The sequence below is a fragment of the Lepidochelys kempii genome, chromosome 3 (assembly GCF_965140265.1).
Source record: "Lepidochelys kempii isolate rLepKem1 chromosome 3, rLepKem1.hap2, whole genome shotgun sequence".
Taxonomy (NCBI): domain Eukaryota; kingdom Metazoa; phylum Chordata; order Testudines; family Cheloniidae; genus Lepidochelys; species Lepidochelys kempii.
The window spans coordinates 98061169-98086017 of record NC_133258.1 but is presented as its reverse complement, the minus strand read 5'-3'; the positions used below and the strand labels follow the sequence as shown (position 1 = coordinate 98086017).

The window sequence follows — 24849 nt, the reverse complement described above, 5'->3', positions numbered from 1 at the left end:
CTGGAAAGGATTACAGGCCCCAATCGGGCAAGTGGATCCACAGAGGAGGACCCCTGTGCTAGTGTGGCAATATGAGATCCGCCAGTATGGGTTCAGGGGTCTGCCACAGGGATCCAGCTGCAGGGGTCTAGATGACCTAATCAGTCTTTTCCCTGTACAATTTTTATATATATATATATATATATATATATATATATATATATATATATATATAGGAGAACCAAGGACACTTTGTTAGCTCTAATTTTGAATGTATTGATTTAAATTAAATCATAATATTATCTTCAATTCAAGTTTTTGTATATATACACAAAACCCTGAAAAAAATTATATATATATTAATTATATATTATATTATATATATATATTATATATTATATATATAATTTTTTTCAGGGTTTTGTGTATATATACAAAAACTTGAATTGAAGATAATATTATGATTTAATTTAAATCAATACATTCAAAATTAGAGCTAACAAAGTGTCCTTGGTTCTCCTTGCTCATAGGAACTGCAGTATATGTACCCAAAATCAGTAGATGACCCATTGTTTCTGCAACACCTAAAATACCAGTGCAGTTAGATCAGGAGTTGATGTGTCACGCTCATATAACTCTGAATTTCCCTGGTTCTGTCAGTTTAAACAAAGACTCAGTGTTCTCTGAAGCGCAGCTATTTGTATTCCATAGAAATACATTTGGATTGGTTTTCAATCACTCCACCCAAATAAAACATTTACCTGGGCACAATCATCTGATTCCGCTACACAATAAAAGTCTTAAAAGCCAACACCTTTTTAGAGAAAAGTCTTTGTGCTGGGTTTTCTGTGTATTTATTGAAAGCTAATACATTAGCCCTGATCCTGAGAAGACTTATCAAATGACCAGGGTCTAGATTTTAAATTACAGCTATACTCGTGTAGGTTAACTGTATTCCAATTCCCTTTCACAAATCCAGGGGTCAGGAAGAGCAGAAGAAATCTTGGCATTACCTCACACAGGACCTGTGAGAATATTTTATTTGATTTTTATTTACATGAGTTCATACTTGTGTGTGCTTTGTATTCAAATAATGAGAAAATAATCTGACATGTTGTGTTTCACCTGGTTTTGCTGTGAAACCATGAGTTTTGCAGGGTACAGAGGCAAACCTACCAACTGGCACAAGTTGGCTGGAAAGGGTTTTGAATCATAGCAAACCTTTTGGTGAACCTGGGCTGAATTTCAAGCCTGTAACAAAACCTGTCTGTTTTCAGTGGTTTCAGGTTTTGTTGCAATCATTTCGTAACATCCCTAATTATAACTTACTAGGCAAAGAGGAAAACACACTTCAGTAAGCAAGTTCACATTTAAAAATTGGGGGGAAATGTCATCTAGTGTAAATAAATGTGAACACTGATGCCTTTACCTATCATTTCAAGTATTTTTAAGGGGCCTAATCCTGTGTCCATTCAAGTGAACGGCAAAACTCCCACGGCATTCAGTGGTGCAGGAGGATCAGGATTTTACTGCATAGCATACATTAGGTCTGGATCTTGTAAACAGCCAAATACCTGCCCTGGCACAGTCTTATTAAAGTCAGTGGGAACAACATGTGAGAGAAAGGATCAGGCCCCTATATAGTATATATGGAGATAATTGAGTAGATGGTTTATTCCAGTGCCAATGCAGTTAAATAAGACTTAATGGCATTATAAGCTACATGTGTTGCCAAAGAGAGTGAGAGAGAGAGAGAATGTGTGTGTATATACACCCCCACCCCAATGATAACTGTATATAATAGAGGGGTAGTCGTGTTAGTCTGGATCTGTAAAAGCGGCAAAGAGTCCTGTGGCACCTTATAGACTAACAGACGGATTGGAGCATAAGCTTATGCTACAGGACTCTTTGCCTGTATATAATAGACTGACTCCAAAATGTGTCGAGTTTTGCATCTGGGGGTTCATTGAAATAATATCCCCCTCCCTCCAGTACAGTATTTATATTTTAAAATAAGAGGAACTCCAGCCAAAGCAAAGCACTGGGAGTGTGGAGCGAGTCTAACCCGTGGCTAGGGTGATTCCGGGCTGCCAGTGCAGGGGCGAGTTTGTGATCCAGCCTCTTTCTCCTTTGTTCCCCTTTCTAGAGAAGAAAACGGACCGCGACAGCCCGAGACAGAATCGTTCCCCATCTCTCCCTCTCCTGCTGAAACTGCACCCGTTGCCCGGGAGAGGAGGCTGCTACACGAGGGAGGCCGAGCCCCGGTGGCTCCCGCAGCCGCTGGTGTGCCAGTGGCCGCCCGCCAGGCTGCATGTCCGCGTGTCTGCAGCAGGAGGCGCTGGCGGGCCCCGCTCTGGCGGCGCCTGTGCTCCGGGCCGGAGTCCCACATTCCCTGTGCCCGGCGCTGGGAGCCGGAGGGGTTGACGTGCGCGCGCGGCTCCTCCCTCCCCTCTCGCAGAGCGGCAGCAAAGTAACTCTGGAGTTACGGGGAGCAGCCGCTGCCGAGCGTGGAAGCGCCGGGCTGGTGCTGCCCTCGGGGTGGTTCGGGGGCGGGCCCGCGGGCCGCGGAGGAGGAGGCGGCGGTGGCTGCAGCTGGGTGAGGGGTTCCCGGCGAGCCCTGCCCGCGGAGCGTGCCGCTCGGGGCCAGCCCGCCTCTCTTCCCCAAACTTCTCCAAACTCGCCATGGAGCCGGGAGCCGGAGCCGCCGCCTGGCTGCCGCTGCTCGTCCTGCTGGCCGGCCCGTCGCCGGCCCAGCTCGGAACAGCCCGAGCCCAGTTCGCGGCAGGTAAGTGGCCCCGCGGGCGGTGGGGTTCTCCGGGGAAAGAGCCCGCGCTGCCCGCTACAGCTCGGCGCCCACCAGGTGCGGAGGCGCCGGCCACGGGTGCACTGTTGCGCTGGGGGAGGAGGGGGTGGGGGGTCCCGCTCCGGCCCGGGCTGCTTCTCCCAGGGCTCGGAGCAGCAGGAGGGGAGCTGGAGCTCAGGTAAGGAGGCGCCCCGGGCGGGTAAGGAGGCGGCTTCCCCCGGGCAGAGCTGGCGGCAGCGGTACTCGCCGGGCCGCGGCGCCCTGGAGGGGGCATTGTCGCGGGGTTCTCCCGCCGGAGCTGCGGGGCTCGCAGGGATTGGGCGTTCGAGCCCGGCTCGGTGCGGGACCGCCAGCGCTCGCCTCCAGTAGCTTCCTTCCTCCTGGGCGCGGGGATGCGGGGGGGCCTGGCCCCCCACGCTCCGTACCCCGAAAAGGCGGGGGGGGGGTCTCCGTGTCCGAGGGCATCTCACCGGCCTGCGCCTCCTTGCTGCGGGGCTTGGAGAGCGAGCGAGCGACGTGGGCATGTAAATGCCTCGTCAACTCTCTCCCTCTCCTCTAGCCAGTTTCCCAGGTAGCGTTTGTGCCGGAGCTTGTTGCCGCTCCCATTGTTCCTGGAACTTTCTCCTCTCCGGCCCCGGCGCTGGGGGAATAGCTCCCTAGGTTTTGGGCATTGGTGTAGTATGGTTTATTGCCGATCGGGCGCCTTCGCTACACACAGCACGGGATCTGGGACGTAAAAGCAAATCAAACCCAAGTTTTCTGCGGTGGGCTGGCCTCCCAATCGCCTCCAAGAAGTGTTTTATTAGGAAAGGGTGGAAAAACCCAGCTGCAACTCTCAACTCTGGAACGCGAAGCGGTGGCGGCGGGTATTTGGCTGGGTGGTAATAATCCCAGTTTTAACATAGCCTTAACCCCCCCCCCCCGGCCAATCTCCCCCCCTCCTTCCAAGTGAGGGAGGGGGCTGCCAAAACACATTGGGTCGTCGCAGTCTGATTTTTTTAAACAAACAAGCTGCTCCCCAAGTCAGGCTGATTTCTTCTTTCCCCTTGCACTTCGGTTGCCTATATGCGTTGGGACAACTTTCCGAAGCGCTGTTGGTTTCTGCTGTCCGCTCTTCTGTGCGGTGGCAACCCTTATAGTTTACCTAATAAATAACAGGAGGGGTCTGGGTCCGCGCTCTGCTGTCAGACTAGGAACTTTCCTGGCCAAGCTCCCACCTCCGCATGCAACCACTTGAATGGTGACTTCCGCTCGGGGTTCGTTTGCTTTTGCAGAAGAGGTAGTCAAAACGATGAGACCGTGGAAGAGTTCACGTTTCAGAGGAGTGTATAGATTTTTGCTGTTCTTAGGATAACTGAAGCAAGTTTACAGCACCACCACCACCACCACAATGAAAACATGTGGGGATTGCCCAGTTTAAAAAACAAAACAACACCAGAAGGGGGGTGCGGGTGGGGAAACCCAACCAGGGAGTTGTAACCGTTTCAGATGGCTCAAAAGTGAGAGAGGGGCAAATATTCAGGTGGCACACAGGCACTCTATGAGGTGCAGTCAAGCAAAGATGATGAAATACAGCATACAGAATAAAAGAGGTTCTGACCATGGTAGACAAGGAGTGATATAAGTGGAATGCAATTGCTGTGTTTAGAGTGTGGTCAGTTAGTAGTATAACAGTAAATGTGCTGCATGCCTTTCTGCTGTAGGATGGAAATCACATTTTGGGCTGGTTTCTTCATATGAAGCATTACATATGAGAATAGTACAGAAGAGTCTTGTGCCCCCCCCCCGTCGGGCGCATGAGTTTGAAAAGATGTCCCTATCTTATTGAGACCGTAGTTTGTTGATTGAAAATTTAAACTAGAATGTGGCTGTGATTGAAGGTATATGTATGTATTCATGAGAATTTGAAATACTGTTGTCATTGCAGCTGAAGTGTAAAATTTTAATTGTAAGAGAAGAGTGTTGTTCTGTTCTCCTGAATACATTTCTTCTTCTTCGTTAGAAGATTTGAACCTTGAAATTTTCTTTTAATCAAGAAAGATAAGGTGATGATGGAAGTTGTGCTGATCTGCGCGGCTTACGTGTCCTATGTGACTGACTTGGAGGTGTATAATAATTTAATATATTGTTATATTGTTAGCAAAGGTAAACATTATGTATTGTGTGGTAAAGGTCTTCACTGGGGAAAAGAAAAGAGGAATACAAGATGTGCAGCACTTGCTTTCCTTACAGTTGATATTACAGGGATGGCTAAAGTATTACGGGTTTCAGAGGAACAGCCGTGTTAGTCTGTATTCGCAAAAAGAAAAGGAGTACTTGTGGCACCTTAGAGACTAACCAATTTATTTGAGCATGAGCTGAAGTGAGCTGTAGCTCACGAAAGCTCATGCTCAAATAAATTGGTTAGTCTCTAAGGTGCCACAAGTACTCCTTTTTTTTTTAAAGTATTACGCTAAGGCAGAAAATACCTTTATGTATGCATCATACTATAGAAATTAGACTGATGATTTGGCTATGGCAATATGAAATAACACTGACTTGACAGTGTCATATCAATGTACCATATATTATATATATATATATATAGAGAGAGAGAGAGAGATTTCTGCTTCAAGACCCTTGCTTTCACAAGCTTGTATATTTACATAGACGTGTGGTCACTTGTGTGTCCTAGGCTCCCATGATATTTCATGTCTTAGAACATGTCATGAAACCCTTTTGGTATTTAACGGAGACCAAAAAAAGTTATGTCAGTACCTTAAAATTTACAGTGAGTAGAAGAATGTAGGATTCTGACAGTAGGTAAAGCCTGAGTGAGTTGAAGAACCGCATCTGTAGGAAGACATGGGATTAATTTATTTCAGTAGTTTTTTCAGTAGCTAATGCATTCACTTTTTAATGGTAAGCATAGGATGTGCTGATGTATTGTACTGATCAGAACTCCATCAATTAGAAGCCTGTTCAGTCAGACTCTTTTAAAGGTTAGAAGAAAAATAGCATGTTCTGACAACATCAGCTATAGAATGTGGAAGTTTAAGATTCTGTGTTTATGCATCATAATCGAGACACTTGTGGCTGAAAAGTCATGTTAAATTACCTTGTCCATCCACCTGTCAGTGCAGAGTTGTTCCCTACTATGTGTTTCCTGATGTTTAGTCTAGTTATGAATGTCCCAGATTTAGTAAAGAAAGCTATATACACTTATTCTTTCACTATCACAAGCCAATCCCTGCAGCCCTTAATTATTTCTGTTCTCTGAATTCTCTTCAGAATCCTGACATCTTTCTTGTATCAAAGGGTTTAAAAGTATATGCAATACACAAGGTGAGGGTGTGCCCCTGCCATACGGAGAGGGACCTTCTCTCTAGCCCACGATGAGATGTCTCTGTGCATACAGCCAAAGACGCATCCTCTTAGCTGCTGACTAGCACCCCAAAGTTTTTTAGTAGCATTACTTCTTTCTGAGTACATTCCTTTGACTGATTCCTTCTCCCCTCCTCATGTATTAGCCTGCCGTTTTCCAAGTTAAAAGCTCATTTTAATTCCACTCCAGCTTCCTTTGTGTTTGTATTCATTTTCTCCAACTCATAAGAATTTAAAACAATGTTACTATTCATCCTTTCTTCCTGGTTATTAATACAGATGTTGACTCAATTTGGGTCTGCTACCAATATCTGCAGTACCCCCACTGACATCTGTACAACATATCAGTCAAAATGATATTTTCTTTTGTTTTGAGTCCTTCACACAGTTTTCAATCTATGAACAGTGGCCAGATCCAAGACAGTTTAAGTTAATATTCAGGTTGGATTGTGTGATGTGCTCTGTTACAGGCTTGGCCAAACTGTGGCCCACAGTCTTGTTAAATGCATCCCTCCTCCAAATGGGTTTTGTGATGCCTGCACTCCCTCCCTCTGTATTCTATGAAAGCACAGGGAAAGGAGGTGAGGCAGAGCAAGTTAAGAGAAATGCAGGAAAAAATGAGAACAGCAAAGAAAAAAGAGCAAGATGAATTTTGAAAGGAAATAGCTACAGATGGAAATTTTCTCTGGCATATAATCCCCAGCCCCATCATACATAGATGACACGTGGTAGGTGTTTAATTTTTTTCTTTGCAATGGTGCAGGCAGAAGCGTTTTTAACATTTTCTGCCCCTTAGTATACTGTTGCTTTATGCTGCTGCTGCTTTTCATCCTTCTTGTTTTTTAAGATGTAATGGAACATGGGCATTCAACTTGGTATATGCCTGTCACACTCTGGGCTAAAACATTCTGACATTGCCTGAAGTTCACAGAAGTCTAGCTATTTCAGATACAGCACATGCTTCAGTCTATGATTTTTGCAGTTGAATAAGGAACTGATCAATTTTACAATTTGTTCATTATAAATAGATGCTTCTTAATGGTATTAAATAATAGCAGTTAGACTTCTTAAATTTTGAAAAAACAAAATAAAATTTTTTACTGGCTTTCATCCAGCTTTAATAGCAATATTATTATATTACCTGAGATGACATCCATTACAACAGTTTATAATTTTATTTTATATTAAATACAACACACTAGACTAAAATTCTTAAAGATGGATCAGCCTCATATGCCTAAAGCTCTGAAATTTAAAATTTTATCTCACAGAACATGTTTTTAAATAGGGATAATTAAAACAACTTACACATAAGGTCCTTGTATTTTAAAAGGTCAAGGCTTTGTAAAATATATTACAAATTTAAGGAATGAACCTGAAAACTTTACATGGCAGTAGTCTCTACAAATTGGGGCTCTCTGGATGAGCAAAGGCTAAATGTATAAGGATTGCAAGATTAGGCCCTTGATTAATATGTTCATTTAAAGTTTAATAGAATTTCTTTCTCAAAGAAAGAACTTTACTATCTTTGAAATCTGATATAGTAGAGCAATACAAGTGTTATTTCTTTTATAAGGAATTTATAATAATCTAAGAGCTAACCTTGATATAGGGAAACATACCAAAATCTTTAGCCAGGCTTACTAAAATGAAATTATTAATATTTCATGTTTATCTCATTGTATAAAAGGTTTAGGCAGTTACTAAAATATTAAAAATAATATTAGATTAGGAATTAAAAAGGTTTTTGAAACTGAGTGACCCCTCTAGTATTAAGGAAGCTAAAGTCTGGTTGGTATTTTCTTACTGATTATGTTCAAAGTTGTGTGTAGCATACAGTCAAATTTTACATATACACAGTCTGTGTGTGCATATAACATTTTAAAGAAGATTAAGATTTAAAAAAATATTTAAAAAACTGATAAACTGCTTTGGTGATAGTTAAAGCTATGTTGTCACAGAATATATTAGCATTCTCCTTTGTATGTTGGTATCTCTTGTACAGCGTGGGCAAACTTTTTGGCCCGAGGGCCACATCGGTGTTGGAAAACTATATGGCGGGCTGGGCAGGGAAGGCTGTGCCTCCCCAAACAGCCTGGCCACTCCCCCCGCCCCCTGACTGCTCCCTCAGAACCCTAGACTCATCCAACCCCCCCATTCCTTGTCCCCTGACTGCCCCCTCCTGGGACCCCACCCCTTACCTAACCCTTCTGTCTCCTGACTGCTCCGCCCCCTGACAGCACTCCCCAGGATTCCCATGCCTATCCAATGCCCCCTATCCCCTGACTGCCCCTCCAAAACCTCTGCCCCATCGAACTGCCCTCTGCTCCCCGTCCTCTGACTGCCCCCCGAGATCCCCTGCCCCTTATCCAACCTCCCCCCCCGCCCCTTACCATGCTGCTCAGAGCAGCAGGAGCTCGCAGCCCGGCCAGAGCCAGTCACGCTGCCGGGCAGGAGCGGTGGGCCACAGCGTGGGTGGCGCGGTGCGCTGAGGTTGCGGGGAAGGGGGAGCAGCGGGGGAGAGGCTGGGGGCTCGCCTCCCCGGCTGGGAGCTCAGGGGCTGGGCAGTACGGTCCTGCGGGCGGTAGTTTGCCCACCTCTGCTCTTGTATGTGGGCTTGTTAATCCAAGGCCCCAATCTTGCATAATTATTTGCAGTAGTGGGGCCAGAATTAATGGACAAACTATTACAATTGTGAGATGTGGATTAAGTTCCAGAGTGCAGTTTGTGTAAACCAGACATTAGTGATACTTAACAGTTAGTTTCCATCTAGTAAAACTTTAGATACCATCTGAAATAATGGTGTTGCTTTACTATTTGTGGTGCGTGCTTTTTTCATTAACATAGGTCGTGTGAACTGGTGGATGGGCAGAAAATGAGGCATAAAACATTAAAGAATAATTCTGGTTATAAATCTTGTCACAGAAACTGTATTTCATTGATCAAGTGTATAGCTCAAAACACATTCTTGCTGCTCCTATGTTGTACACCTTGTTTGGTGGTGAGCAGGAAGGTAGAATTATTTTCTCTGTTACTGTACATTCAGACTATAGTGTATATGACTTTGAAGAACTATTAAAATGCTGTTGAAATAATAACATAGAATAAGCAATTTTATACAAATGCCTGAGAATAAAAAACATGTTACAATTAGGGTTGCTAATTTTGGTTGGATATATTCCTGGAGGTTTCATCACATGACACAATTTTTAATTCCTGGAGATTCCAGGACAAACCTGGAGGGTTGGCAACACTAGCTGCAATGTTTCCTAAAATAATAGGCTCTTTATGCTTGCACAGCAGCAATATTGTGTTAGAGACCAAAGTTTATAGTTCTAGTTAAACAATACCACGCCCCCTTCCCCCCTGCCAGGTTGCTTGTTGAATATTTATTTAATCATTTCTTTATGTGGGTGCTGAGCAATTCAGTAGACTCTTAAAGTAAGTAATTTTTTTTGAATTGTGGAGGGTAAGGTCACAGTTGACTATTGTGAGAATTGTTGACACACTTAAGGAGTTCCATTTACTTTGTTTAGCACTTGGCAGGTAGTTGTGCAATTCAGTTGCTTTTGTTTGTTCAGGATGGGGGTGGGTTGGGAAAATCAATGTAAAATTTTAGGGCACTGACACCATGGATCGGTTTGTATCTGAAGGAACAGTGCTGTTTTTTTGTTTTGCCTTTTGTTCTTGAAATTAATTTCCACAAAAATTCTAGGTGTGTTTTTCTTAACGAATCTCTAAGTGTGTTTAAATGGTCCATTTGCTCTTCTGTCTGTTTCCATGGTCAAATCCCTGTCTGTGAGTCAAGATTTTGTCTTACTTTCAAGAATTCACCAGCAGTTCTAAAATATTGAATAGATTCAAAGATACTGGCTGACACAGACCAATGAAAACAAGAAAATTCAGTAAAAAGCTGCCCATCTCCCGCCTGGCAGCAGTATGCAGATTCGAGAATACATTGAGGTTGTGGACACTACTCCTCAGCTCTCTTTGTATTTAATTGCAACCTCATATGACCCCCAGTTGTGTAATTCTGCCTTTGGCTGATTTGCAGGATTGTGACCATTATACTACATATTAAGGGTGAAATCCCTATATTTTAAGAGTGAGATTCTTCATTTCTGTAACTGCTGTCCCAAATGTAAAAGTTATTTTAGTGAGAGTCTTGGTTTATTGGCTGTCATGTTTTTAAAACAAAACAAATACTTTCCAGAATCAGTGAGAGGTTTTATCCAGCGAAACAAAGAAAAAACCCTCAATTTTTATAGACTCAGAAAGTATGTATCAAAACTTTTTAATTTTGTATTGTTTTCTGGGAACACTTAAAACACTTAAAAACTTAAAACACTTAAAAACTGTTTTAAATCTCATCTAAGAGAGAGAGAATATATTGATTTACAGCTGTTCTACACGCCTTGAGAGCGGATTTTTTTTTATGGGTTTGGTTGACATAATACCATGACAGTGCATATTGGCATAGCCATAACACTGCTTTGTCAGTGAAGTAATTGAGTGACATATTTATGGCACGATTATACTATCAAGCTTGGATCTAAGCTTGCTATCATATCATGTAAAGACTACATTCTTGGTAGTAAGTGGCTGCAGGATTGAGCCCTTAAAGATGTGAATTTGTAAGCCTGTGGTTTAATACTGCTTCAGTTCCCAGAAAATCATACGATTGTCTAGATTAATTGAAAAACGCAATATTTTCACACTCTCCCAACTGTCTCACTTTAGGTACTTATGAATTAGGCCTTTGTTTTAAAGCCAGATTTTCTCTTCTGTAATTTAATGGTTGCATATTCATGTTATTTTTACTGTACATTAAAGACGATATTTACACTGACTGGTTGAGCTGTATGCTTTGTGTATGTATTTGTGAAATATAGATATCACTCTCCCTTACTGTAATAACAAAGCAAAACCATACTGCTGGCTTTGAAGATAACTAGCTGGCAGAGAAAAATGCCCTGACAAAACAAATTTGATTCTAATTAAAATAACTTCTAACAGCTTCTGATAAATTATGTCCTTTGTGGAGTGGAAACACTTAATTTTATAAATGTTTTAGCTTTTAATTATGATTATTGCTAGGTAGCATTTCCATGGATTATTTTTTCTATAGTTTTTAGTAGCTTGGCTTAAAATACCTATTGACTTTAAGTGCTTACATCATCCTAGGTTATACAGTAGCTGGGAGTGTGCTAGCATGCTAAAAATGGCAGTGTGGCCACAGCGACTCAGGCTAGTCAGCTGAGCACAAACCTGAACGACCCTGTGGATAAATACTCATGTGACTAGCCCATGCTGCTGTCTATGCCACTGTAGTCACATTGCTATTTTTAGCATACTGACTGAAGCAGAGCTAGCATCTGTCTACCTGCACTAGGGAGCAAGCTCCCAGCTACTGTGTACACATACCTTACAGTTGATAAGCACAAATGCCTTAGTACTTGAATGTTTCACTGGGTGGTTCCTGATGTCCCATGAAGAGTGGCAAGTGAAAATTACAAAAACTGGGTCATTTTCATTCTGTATCTATTGGTGGTAACAGAACAATTCTTCCACTTTTAACAGCTTGTCATTTGGTATCTTTCAGGCTTTGCATGGTGATTGAGGGATTAAAATCAGAATGGGGGACTAGATGTATCTTTGCAATTCTTGAGGCTTCCTCCTGATACTGTCTCTGTGACTAAATGTGGGAGAGCACAGTTGAATTTCTTTCTCACCCTCTTATATAATGCAGGGGTAAGTCTTTGTGATTTTTAGCAGTGAGACAGCAGTCAATACTTAGTAGAAGGGCAAGTCGTCAAAACCTAGTAATGTAAAGTAGAGAAGGCAATTTTATATTTTGTACAATTGCTAAACTTCAATTTCCCTTGAAAGCACAATTTCTGTATTTTCTCTATTTTCCTTCCTGTGGAGGAGGGCTTCTTCAGAGTGGCATGTTGAGAGATGAATATTGCCTTGTTGTAAGTGACCTGCAAATAAATATATATACAATAGACTTCTGCCTCTTTAGTGCTTTATAAATGAAAAGGGCCTGAAAGATGTGGGTCTATTTGTTCCTCTCTGCTTGTGTTTTTTTTTTTTTTTTTTTAACCTTTAGAAACACAAGGAACGTCAACTTTGATCTTCCCAGGTTTTGCTGGAGGACTTCTGAAGGGCCTTGGAAGATAAATATTGTTAATTCTTGCCCCTTAAGTGAAGGGAGAAGGTGTTGAGTCATAGATGTCCTTTCTCTGAACGGTTAGCCACTGAAGTTAAGCAGGTATTAAATGGCAAAGAAATAAAAATAATTAATCCACAGTTAAAGTTGCTTGGTGATAGTTCATGCCCTTCCAGAACATGAAGTACAGCAAAACTCAAATTTATGAAAACCAGGAAATACAGAATTCAGGAACATGTCCTTGTAATGTTACCTCTGCTTTCCCAGAGCAGGCAATAAGCACTGGGAATTATCTACATGTACTGCAGCTGCATTCAGGGTGTGAACTGGTGCTTACTGAATGGTGGAGGCAGTGGGTGGAACAGGTAGCTAGAGATTTGTTTGTTCACTGAAGAGATGGGGATTAGCTTGATGAGCCAGAGCTGTGATTATGATGTGAAGAGATCAGGGTTTGTAGTGCCCAGTACATGTCTGAGTAAAGGAAAGGGAGCATGAGTATCTTGACACGCTATTGCAAAATTGTACAGGTTGTCTCTGTACCAAGGTATGGGGGAGGTGTTGTGTTTTTTTTTTTTTTTACCACCATAATTAGATCAGTAATGACTTGGGATATGAGAGAAGTCTCTGGGTTTCGTAATGGGTAAGAGAAAGTATAGGTTTAGGTAGTATTCTGTGAGTTAGTGTGAAGAGTTATTAAATTTCCAAAACGTGGTGTTTTGTCATGAAAGTAGACTAGGGGCAGGTCTATAGTTAAAATGCTGCAGCAAAGATTCTATCTACACCAATGGGAGGGCTTCTCCCATCAGCACAGCTGCTTCACATCCCCAAGAGGCAGTAGCTATGTGGACAGAGAATTCTCTCATCAACCTTGTGCTGTCTACACTGGAGATTAGGTCAGTTTAACTACATTGCTCAGGGGTGTGAATTTTTAACACCCCTGAGCAACAAAGTTATACATACCTAATTTCCTAGTGTACACCTGGCCTAAGTGGTTGAGTATAGGGTAGGTTCAGGTTGCATCTTTTCTTTACAGTGCAAATGCAGAGTGAAAGTATGGGTGTTTTGGAGCTCTCAGAGAGGGCAGAGTTAAGGTTGTGTGGGCGTGTACTTTAACCTTGTGTTTCCTGGTTTTCACAAGTTTGAATGGCGTAGTTCTGGAAGGGCATGAACTATTGCTGGGCAACCTTAACTCTAGACTGTAGGTCTATTGTGAGCAAGGGCATGGAAAAAAATGAGAAAAGCATGAATTTACAGGAGCCTTGTCAATATGTAAAAGATGTAGCGAGTTGAAAAGAAATAGGATAGTAAACTTGTGATAACTTGCAGCTGTGGTTTAGCATGTAATTCAGCACGTGAACAGCTCATGATCTAGATGGGGATTGGCTACAAAAACTGGTAGACCAACTGTAAAGTGTGTGATACGATGTATTAAGTGTAAGCATGTGTATAAGCTGATTCATGATTATGTACATTGAATGTGTGGCACATCTGTACCCACCCCCACACTTGAGTCTGATTAATTCATTGGAGCTTTCCTGTATGCCAAATTAAAAAACCTGAGTGACCAAATCTGGAGTTGAACTGAGTTCTTGGGAAGCTGATGGGAAAGAGGTCTCGGAGGAAATCCCAAAGTAGGGGAATGAAGTTTTTTGCCATTTTAATTTTATAGTTCTTTGATCAGACAGAAAAATTGGTGTTGGTACGAGGTGGTGGTCACTGAGGTAGTAGTAATCATCATGTACGTGTGCAGTTCAGACACTCCTGTGGTAAAGTAATACCTACCTCTTACATAGCCTTTTTCATCCGTAGATTTCAAGAAGAGAAACATCATTCCCCATCTGTACAAAGAGAATAAGGCATAGAGAGGTGAAGTGACTTGGCCAAAGTCATTCAGAGGGCTAGTGGCAAAGTCATTCAGTGGGAATAGAGCTAGGTTTTCTGAGTTCCATTCACTGTTCTCTTTAGTGAGCCCCACAGTTGCTATGTGATTCTCTGGTTTCTTTTAGGCTAGATGGGACCTGAATTTCTGATGTAAAAAAACAAGTCCAAGGGGAAAAAAATCCCTTGAAAGGAAATCCTCCAGAATAAACCTGAACAAACCTTTCAGCCTTTCCTTATATAGTTTAAAGAAGCAAAAAGGCACAAGCTTAACTTTTTTTTTGCCCCCTGCTACAAATTACGTTATATTGGTAAAAAGAAAAGGAGTACTTGTGGCACCTTAGAGACTAACCAATTTATTTGAGCATGAGCTTTCGTGAGCTACAGCTCACTTCATCGGATGCATACCGTGGAAACTGCAGCAGACTTTATATATACACAGAGAATATGAAACAATACCTCCTCCCACCCCACTGTCCTGCTGGTAATAGCTTATCTAAAGCCATCAGATAAGCTATTACCAGCAGGACAGTGGGGTGGGAGGAGGTATTGTTTCATATTCTCTGTGTATATATAAAATCTGCTGCAGTTTCCACGGTATGCATCCGATGAAGTGAGCTGTAGCTCACGAAAGCTCATGCTCAAATAAATTGGTTAGTCTCTAAGGTGCCACAAGTACTCCTTTTCTTTTTGCGAATACAGACTAACACGGCTGTTACTCTGAAACCTGTTATATTGGTAGTCCATCCTAAATTGTACCAGGAACGGAATTGGTGGTTATGCACAAAACTACAAACTAGGGCCTCATTTCTTATGTACATGAGTAGTTGGGTGTGGGGTGGTGGTTGAGCTCAGTAGGACTACTCGTATTAAGTTATTCACTGGCAGGATCAGGACATAGCTGTTTTGCCATTCAAACATCTTTCAGTTTTTTTTTAGTCTAAAAGATAACTCTGTTTTCAAAGCAAGGAACAACTGCTTTAGTTGTGGATGAAAACAAAGCTCTTTTAATGGCGTAACCATTGGATTGCTGAATGGGTTGAAACAAAGCTCAGTCTGAAAGGGAACATAATTTCCTTTGTTAAAATGATATCATAGAATATCAGGGTTGGAAGGGACCTCAGGAGGTCATCTAGTCCAACCCCCTGCTCAAAGTAGGACTAATCCCCAACGAAATCATCCCAACCAGAGCTTTGTCAAGCCTGACCTTAAAAACCTCTAAGGATGGAGATTCCACTACCTTAAGTAACCCATTCCAGTGCTTCACCACCTTCCTAGTGAAAACGTTTTTCCTAATATCCAACCTAAACCTCCCCCACTGCAACTTGAGGCCATTACTCCTTGTTCTATAGTTAGACTGGTGCAATATCGGTAATATATAGTAAAGACAAAAGGGAAGGAGAATTCCTTTGGTTACAAGTTTACTATTTAAGCTCTGGATAAGAACTTGGCAATGGCTAGTATTTTTTAGTTTTGGTGGTGAATGTCAAAAGCAATTTAAATCAATAAATACATTCAGGTTGTTTAGCCTGTTTGTTTTTTCTTTGGCAAAGATATTGGGTTAAGCCTTTATGGTATCTTGCATGAGTGGGGGAGAAGATACCACGTACTACTTAAAGAGTTGATTATTCTCTACCTTGAAACATTGCTTTGAAGTCCTCCTATATACACGTGGGCTAAGGACCAGATGGGATTTTTTTTCAGGGCCTGTTCACAACTCTCCATGAGGTCATGCTTGAGGTATGAACTGCTTTCATATTCACAGTCCCTCCAAGTAATGAGTCAGACTCCACAACTGACTTGTATGTCCAGTGGTTGCATAACAGCGTTAGGCAGCTGGGTCAGTTTATACACCATTTAAACCACATTCAAGCATATGTACTTAACTGGTTTTTTGGTATTCCATACTTCAGCTCTTTCCTCTGTCAGTGTGTTGCATTTCTGCGGCTATGTCTACACTATAGAGTTTGCAGAGGCACAGCTGTACGATCTCTCGTATAGCCACTCTATGCTGACAGGAAAGCTCTCCTGTTGATATAATTAAACCACCCCCAATGAGCAGCGGTAGCTATGTCTGTAGGCCTCTCTCACCGACATAGCACTGTGCACACTACCACTTATGCTGGTATAATTTGTGTTGCTCATGGGTGTGGTTTTTTCACACTTCTGAGTGACATAAATTTTGCTGACATAAGTGATAGTGTAGACATGGTCTAATTAAAGCTACATTTCTTCTGGTGGTTTATTTGCATTTCTCTCAATTGTGGAATAAGGAATTGTGTAGAGTGATCAGTAAGTCTTTAGGGGTAATTATCACAGAATGCCCATTTAGAGTAGAGAGAGAGTGCCCACGTGTGTGTTATAAGCATTCAAGTTATCTGTAAATTGACAGAAATGTTAAAATCTAGAGTTTGTGGCTTATGGGCTACATGATGATCCTATGAATCTGAGAGAATAGAATATATAATTATTAATGGCATTTGTGGACCTTAGAAATACTGAAATAATCAGATATATGGCTGTGCACAATAATAGTATCCAGATGCTAACTATAAACATTTCATCACTGACTGCTGAGTACAGAAATGAAAACAATAAGTATTAGGTTTTATTTGTGTTTCAAAAGTCCATATTTCATGGAAAGTAAAATATGGCAAAATACTTTCTTACAAGTATACTGTCTTTCCTTCTCTTAGTTACTTACCCAAGAAAAGCATCCTAAGATAAACTGTGAAGGTCAGCATAATTCTGTGACAATAAAAGTTAATATGATTAGAAAAATATTTAAAATGGAACAATGTGCATGATGCATTAAGCGGAGAAATCTGTGTTTGAGTATGAAGCAATCAGCTTCAGTACTGATGACTAAGAAGCTTTAGGCAATCAAGAATTGAGGAAAATACTACAAAAAACCTCCCTCTGATTTAATTAGCTTATACTGATGGTCCCTGGAGGATCCAGCAAGTAGTGAATGAAATTGGTAAATGTTTAGTTATTTTCTAGAAGAATATCCTGATTTGTGTTGCGGCTTTATCAGAGTGCTGGTGCTGATTACATAATAGATATTTAATTTATAGTTTTGGCTAAATAGAAATCTCCATGCACCTACATGTATAAAGTTGTAATAAAGTAACATAACAAAATTGTAACATGAAAAAAATTCAAAGCATTATTTTGACTGAGTACTTTGAACCCTGGGAAAAATAGGAATGTCTTATTTTGACTCATAACGAAGGGTTGTTTAAGCATAAAATAGAAAAAAGTTGGGGAGCGGGAGAGGGTGTGCAAAATGCCTAGCACACTGGGGGCCCAAAACCTCTGTGTGTGTGTGTGTGTATCTATATACACATATAAATAAAAAAAAAAAAATAATAATAATGCGTTTGTCACAGAGAGTAACTAATTATTATGCAAAAAGTCATGGAGTCAAGCTATTTTGAACAAAATATCTCATTTTTTAATAGAAATTATTTAAAACCATTTAAAATCCCCGTTCACTCTCCCCTGTTCCTCCACACTGGGCATACATTGCCTTGTAAAATATCACTCAGCAGAGGACTAGCTGGGATCACAACTCATGTTAAAGTAGCACTCTTGCTTATATTTATGGAAATAAAACTGAAAGGGGTTTGGAGAAGAGAAAATCTGGAATTATAAAGGTGAAGGAGGATGAGACTGAATCCTGAAAATGTACTACAAAGGTCTTGAGGTAATCAATTGGGTTTTCGTCCCTAAAGCACCAGTGACTAATAAGACTTAAGATTTTAAAGGTGGACTGCAAAAGCAAAAACCAACATAACTTACATTTGGGCCTGTTACTGCTCCTTTATGACATAAAAAGATGGTTGAGTACTTTTTTCCTGGCTATTTTTAATATATCAAATAGCTCGTGTCATATTACTGTGATTGTCATCTGACTCAGTGCTCTAGAGTCCAAGAAAAAAAAAGACTCAGAATTTCTCAGTTATGAAGTAGAATTTCTCAGTTATGAAAATATACCTTTTTTAGATGGTGATGATTTTCTATATGTGCATTTCAAAAGTACCTAATATCTCATCTAGTTGACTCTTATCTCTCTTTTTAGCAATATAAATTTTAAGTGTTGGCTATAGATGTTAAATTGTAAGTAGATATTAAATTGTAGATTTTTAGTTTATAAACAGGCCCAGCAGCTATTTGAGGGATATATGTTTTATACATGGGAAGATATTCAAATACAATATTTTTTTCAGTTATCCCTGGAGTATTTCTATTTCCTCTAACATGTGGTCGGTACTTTCCTGTAAGTAGTGGAGCAATTTGTTCTCAGACACAAAGTTTACTAATTTTGGCACATGGGAGGAAACCTGAGATTCCTGTAATAGCAGAGAGAGAAAAAGTGCATATGAACAGTTGGTTAATTGTTACCCAATAGCCATTTTAAGAAAAAGATAGAAGGGTTACACTAGCCGTAAACAGACGATTTAGAGACTGGCTGAACTGCTGCAAAATGTAGAGTGGCTTGGCAAATTGGTAATCGCAAGGACCGTGTGTCGGATGGAAATACATGATGTAATTACATGAACTATTAGTCTAGTGCATGCAGAACAAATTATGTAATGTGTAACTTTCATATTGTTTTTCAAAAGTTTGCATATGGAGGCTTGGAAAATCCAGTTACCCTGGTTGAGTAGAAAATGGTCCCTCGAACTTGCTCCCAGTCTCCTTCCCTCTTCTGCCCCTCTGCCCCCATAAAAAAAGCTGCAACACAAACTTTCCAAAGACAAAACAAAGTTAAACTGATGGAGTGTCATCTGCAGACTTAGGAGGACAGAAAGCTCCAGGGCCTCTGTTGTTGTTTGGTTTTGTAAGCTTTTGTAAGCTACTGCAGAGTGAAAACTGAAAAGTGAAAAGTATTTTCTGTTTTCACTGTTACTAACCAAAACTAGAGCTCGCAAAATTGGGATTTCCTGTTCATGAGTAATTTTGAGGGGGAAAAAATTGGAAACACACACATTTTCCAAAATTCAATATGTTCCCTGGGACCTGGGCAGCTATTCACTGAAATTGGAAGAATCATGTAAACTTTAGTCAGATGCTACCAGGATACCCCACCCTTGTTGTGGTAGCCCTCATGGTAGGGCTGTCCTGGAGCAATGGACCTTGGAAGCCCATTTCAAGACTTCTGGTCTCCCAGCTCCATGGCAAGGAACTTGAGAACACTGGCTTGAGCGGTGGAGGTGGGAGTTGAGTCCTGGTTAGAACCATGAATTCTAGAGCTTCAGGCTCCCCAACAGCCTGCCAGGAGACCAAAGAGGTTTCCACTGGAGCCATGCCTAGGATTAGGTGACAGTTCATTGAACCTGAGATGCATCCTCAAAACATTTCAGGTTTGATGTACAGCATTTTCCAGTTAAACTCTTTCACTGGAATGGTCCCAACCAACTCCATTCAGAACATTGTCAGTTTCACTACTGTCCATAATCAGGTCAATTTTCTGTGATTTGGAAAAGCTAGGAATAACAGCCAGTGGGGGTACTGGAACAACTTACTGTGGAGGAAGATGCAAAAATCAAAGTAACAAAGGAAACGTTTTTCAGTAGCTAGAAAGATGAGGGGAGGGGTAGAGTTGCTCCTAAATAGTGGGTGTGTCCATTTTGTTTATATCGATCTGTGCCTGTTAGGTTTAAGTCCTCTGGTTACTAGATGTCTGGTAAAATTGTCCAGTTCAGGCTGGAGGTGAGAGGGAGATCCTAAGTTTTAAAAAAAGTACCGTGTGTGGTATAGATTAGGGGGTTCCTCATTCTGTAGTGAAGTCCTGGCTTCCCTTTCAGTTAAAGGTGTGAGAAAAAAGTTCACTGATGAGAAACAAAAAGCAAATACATGCACTGAGGTTTCTATCCTCCATGCTTCCCTCCCCCGACGAGTCAATCCTGCGGCCTTTGTGTGAATTGTCCCTTTCCTGGCTGCTGCCCCACTTTGGATATCTCTCCCTGCCCACTGCAGATGCACATAAACTCTCTGCTGAGGGTTTCTCTCTTCCTCCCTTGGAGATTCTCTATCTTGGGGTTGGTGGTCGGGGAGGACGGTGTGGGTGTGGAGAAGTAGCCGCTTCCCTGAATCATGTGCTGTAAGGTCAGCTGTGGTGGGAGCAGGAAGATGGAGGAAAGCTGGAATGAAGCTTCTTTCATCCCAGCGGTGGCAGGGACATGGGTAAAGAAGTCGGTGGAAGATGAGGTCCCCTCATGCAGGGTTTGGTGGTGATGACAATGGGTGAGGGAGGCTGGAAAGGAGCCTCCTCTGAGCCCGGAGTCAGAAGGCAATGTGGTGCTGCCACCAATGGCTGCAGGGGCACAGCAAGGGGGGGTAGCTCCCCTTACCCCGTATTGGCCCCGACTGGAGGACGGGCTAAATTTGAGTAGCATTGCACTCAAATTTGGGGCAGCCAGGTAGATAATCTAGGGCCCGCTCCTTAGCAAAATTCTGGTTGTGCCCTGTGTAGTTGTATTGAGAGCTCCTGCTTGGGAAAGAGGGAATCTGTTCCCTGTGTGGAATCAGACATGAGCTGTTGCCTGCTTCCATTTTGGCCCTGGGTCCCTGCTAGCCCCATTTGGCTGAAGCAGACGGACTGCTGTGGGCTGGACACCTTTGAACATTTCAACAGGGATGGAGGGCCAAATCTGGATGGTGGGTTTATGTTTGACACCCCAGGAATAGAGAGAGGTTTTGTCATGGTGAAATGGGAGGAGAGAGAAAATGTAGGGAAAATAAAGAAGAAATGAACACAAGACAATTCAGGAAAGATGTGATATGATTATGATGGCTTAGGAGGAGAGGCTGTTCCAGATCCTTTAAAATTACTTGTTTGTTTATGTATGTATTAAAAACACCTTGTAAATTACACATATGGCTATCTATGCAACTTTGTATTCCTGTTTGTCCTACTATCTGTCCCCATTTTAGTACTCCCTTCCATCTCCACTCAGCTGTTTCCTCTTGATCTTATTTACACTGTAAGCACTTGGAACAGGGGCTGTGATTTTTTTTTATGTACAGGGCCCAGCACACAGGGAACCTGATTAGGACTGCTGTGTGCTTCCATAACAGTCAATAATAATAATAATAGCATTGATCTGAAGAAGGACAGTGATTCCCCTAGCTTCGCATCTCCGCCCACTTCACTCTCTGCAAAATCTTGTTATTGGGAACAGAGGAGAAGGCTACAGTAGCTGAGACCAGATGTGACCGAGGCCAATTTTTGTATTTTTTTTTAAAATGGCCCCAAGTACTGTAAAATTTAAGTGAATTACAGACTTTGATATATGTATCCTTACAGCACCCTTTTAAGTTAGAAGTGCTCTTATCCCCATTTTACAGATGGGAAACTGAGGCATAGAGAGGCTACATGACTTGGTCATGCAGGAAGTCAGTGGCAGATCTGCATTCCGTTTCCTGCTCTTCCATGTCCCAGGCTAGCATGCTAACTACCGAACCTTCCTCCCCTAATGAACAAGTAAAATAAGAGTCCACGTGAAATGGGGCTATGCAAAACTTAAGTCCAGCATAGAAAGCTGATCCACATATATAAAGTGAGCATTATCAGAGTCCAGGATAAATAGTGTCTGTGCTAATAAGACCTACCTGTACCATATCAAGTTTAAAAGAAATAGAAGTGGATGCAGACCAAGCCAATAGTAATATATCAAACTTTTAAAAGGAGGAGGAGGAGGGAGGGGGAAGGAATTCAGTGAGATAAATGTAGAGGAACACATTCAACTGCAAATAAGTGTATAAATTGCAGGAAATTAGAATTAAAACAAGAATTGACTGGAGGAGTTGAGCCAAGGAATCTACAGAGATGTCCACCCCATGGAGATTAATATCACACTATATACGAAGACTGTGATCTGGAAATTAGATTAAAATAAGAATTGACCGGAAGAGGAGGTTGAGCCATTGCATCTTCACAGAGATGTGCACCCCCATGGAGATTAATATCACATAGAATATAGGAAATCTGGTTTGGAAAGGAGATAAAGAAGCATTAACCAGAAAAGGGGATGATCCTATAGCACTTGCATAGTAAACAGGCTTTACTTTCTTTCAAAGTAAAGGCTACTACTGTGCCTTTTAAAATATATCCCCTCAAGGTAATTAGGGCTTGTTACTTTTAGCATGATTAAAAACAAAACTAGAATTGATTGTTTTATTAATGTTGCAAGGCAAATTCCTGGCACCTTCCCTTTTAATATTGAATCCTTTTTCTTGATGCTGTAAGTAATGAGACATTTGCAGACCCAGTTAAGTTCGAAATCCTTTTCTTAAGCAGTGAAAGATCAATACCATTATTAAACAAATGTGCCAAACAATTTTTTGCCTTCATTTTATAAACATGTCTTGAAAGCATAGAGGTGTTTCAGAAATTAGAATACCTGTGGGAAAAATGTATATGACTTCCTAAGTTCTCCATCCACCTGTAAAAAAAGCACCAGAAACCTAAATTCTGAATGTATTCAATCATATCTAAAATTTAAATGTTACATATCAATAATATCTCTCTTTCTAGAAAGATTACAATATTGCTCTGTATGCTTAGCCTTAATTTTGCTAAATCTTTGTTCTACTCAGACATGTCACCCATTGTACTTTGTTACACTGGGCATGTCCACACTGCAATTAAAAATCTGAGGATGGCCCGTGCCAGCTGACTTGGGCTCATGGGGCTCAGGCTGTGGGGCTGTTTAATTGCAGTGTAGATGCCTGGGCTCAGGCTGGTGCCCAGGCTCTAGTACGCTGAAAGATGGGAGGGTCCCAGACTCAGGCTTCAGCCCAAGCCTGAATATTTACAGCCCAATTAAACAGCCCTGTGAACCTGAGTCATCCAGCATGGGCCAGCTGCTGGTATCTAATTCCAGTGTAGACATACCCACTAAAAAGAAAAGGAGTACTTGTGGCACCTTAGAGACTAACAAATGTATTTGAGCATAAGCTTTCGTGAGCTACATCTCACTTCATTGGATGCATTCAGTGGAAAATACAGTGGGGAGATTTATATACATAGAGAACATGAAACAATGGGTGTTACCATACACACTGTAACAAGAATGATCACTTAAGGTGAGCTATTACCAGCAGGAGAGCGGGGCAGGGCGGGGGGAACCTTTTGCAGTGATAATCAAGGTGGGCCATTTCCAGCAGTTGACAAGAATGTCTGAGAAACAGTGGGGGGTGTAGGGAGGAAATAAACATGGGGAAATAGTTTCACTCATTGTTTCATGTTCTCTATGTATATAAATCTCCCCACTGTATTTTCCACTGAATGCATCCGATGAAGTGAGCTGTAGCTCACGAAAGCTTATGCTCAAATAAATTTGTTAGTATTATGCAAAGTAAAACTATTTCCCCATGTTTATTACCTTTTTCCCTTGGACTTTATTGCTGCCACCACCAAGCGTCTAACAAATATATAACAGGGAGAGAGCCCGCTTGGAAATTTATTTCCCCCCCAAATCCTCCCAAACCCTACACCCCCTTTCCTGGAGAAGGCTTGATAAAAATCCTCACCAATTTGCGTAGGTGAAATCCAAACCTTTGGATCTTAAGAACAATGAAAGACCCAAACCTTTGGATCTTAAGAACAATGAAAAAGCAATCCGGTTCTTAAAAGAAGAACTTTAACTGAAGAAAAACTAAAAGAATCACCTCTGTAAAATCAGGATGGTAAATACCTTACAGGGTAATCAGATTCAAAACGTAGAGAATCCCTCTAGGCAAAACCTTAAGTTACAAAAAGACACAAAAACAGGAATATACATTCCATTCAGCACAACTTATTTTATCAGCCATTTAAACAAAACAGAATGTAATGCATATCTAACTAGATTGCTTATTAGCCCTTTACAGGAGTTCTGACCTGCATTCCTGCTCTGGTCCCAGCTAAAGCACGCACACAGACGGAGAGAACTTTTGTTTCTATCCCCCCCCAGCTTTGAAAGTATCTTGTCTCCTCATTGGTCATTTTGGTCAGGTGCCAGTGAGGTTATCCTAGCTTCTTAACCCTTTACAGGTGAAAGGGTTTTTCCTCTGGCTAGGAGGGATTTAAAGGTGTTTACCCTTCCCTTTATATTTGTGACAGGGACACTCAGGATGTTAGGACTAATTAACTAAAGGTGTAAAGTTAAAACACATTTAGTCTGAATGTATGCTCTCATTCAGAAGTCAAGTGGCTGTAGTTCACTTTAGCTTAATGCCTCTTCAAAGGGGTTACTTAATTCGTTTTAATTTTTTGGTATCCATGTGGAGATCAAGTCTAGTTTGAGCCATTTCTGTGGCTGTATTTTCTCTGAGGTGATTATATAAAGACATCAACATGTAAACAAGTGTATGGGGGAGAGCTAAGCTAAAGAATACTTTTGCATGTGATAACTTCCCAAAATTTAACTTAACTTACATCTTATATTGAGACCAACTGTTGGAATTCTTCTTCAGAAGAACAATTTCATTCTAATGGTATTTTCTGCATTAACTATTTAGAAGCAGATGATGAATATAAAAGAAAATAAAAATGTTGCAGCTATATTCCAGAATATATTTTTGGGTGACTCTGAACAAGGCCATCACTACTATTTGTATTTTGTGGCCTAGTGTACCCGGGTCTCCTTTAATGCTCTGTAAC

The 24849-nt window shown here is 41.4% G+C and overlaps 1 protein-coding gene across 9 annotated transcripts in view; it reads left to right on the top strand.

Annotated features, from left to right (window-relative positions):
- Positions 1-2560: 2560 nt before the first annotated feature.
- PTPRK (protein tyrosine phosphatase receptor type K) overlaps positions 2561-24849 on the top strand; it is a 583649-nt gene continuing 561360 nt past the window's right edge. For all 9 annotated transcript variants that reach the window (XM_073337267.1, XM_073337266.1, XM_073337264.1 and 6 more), the window contains exon 1: positions 2561-2764. In XM_073337267.1, coding sequence (XP_073193368.1) covers positions 2662-2764 — 103 coding nt within the window. In that variant the 5' untranslated portion in view covers positions 2561-2661. The remainder of the gene's footprint in view (positions 2765-24849) is intronic.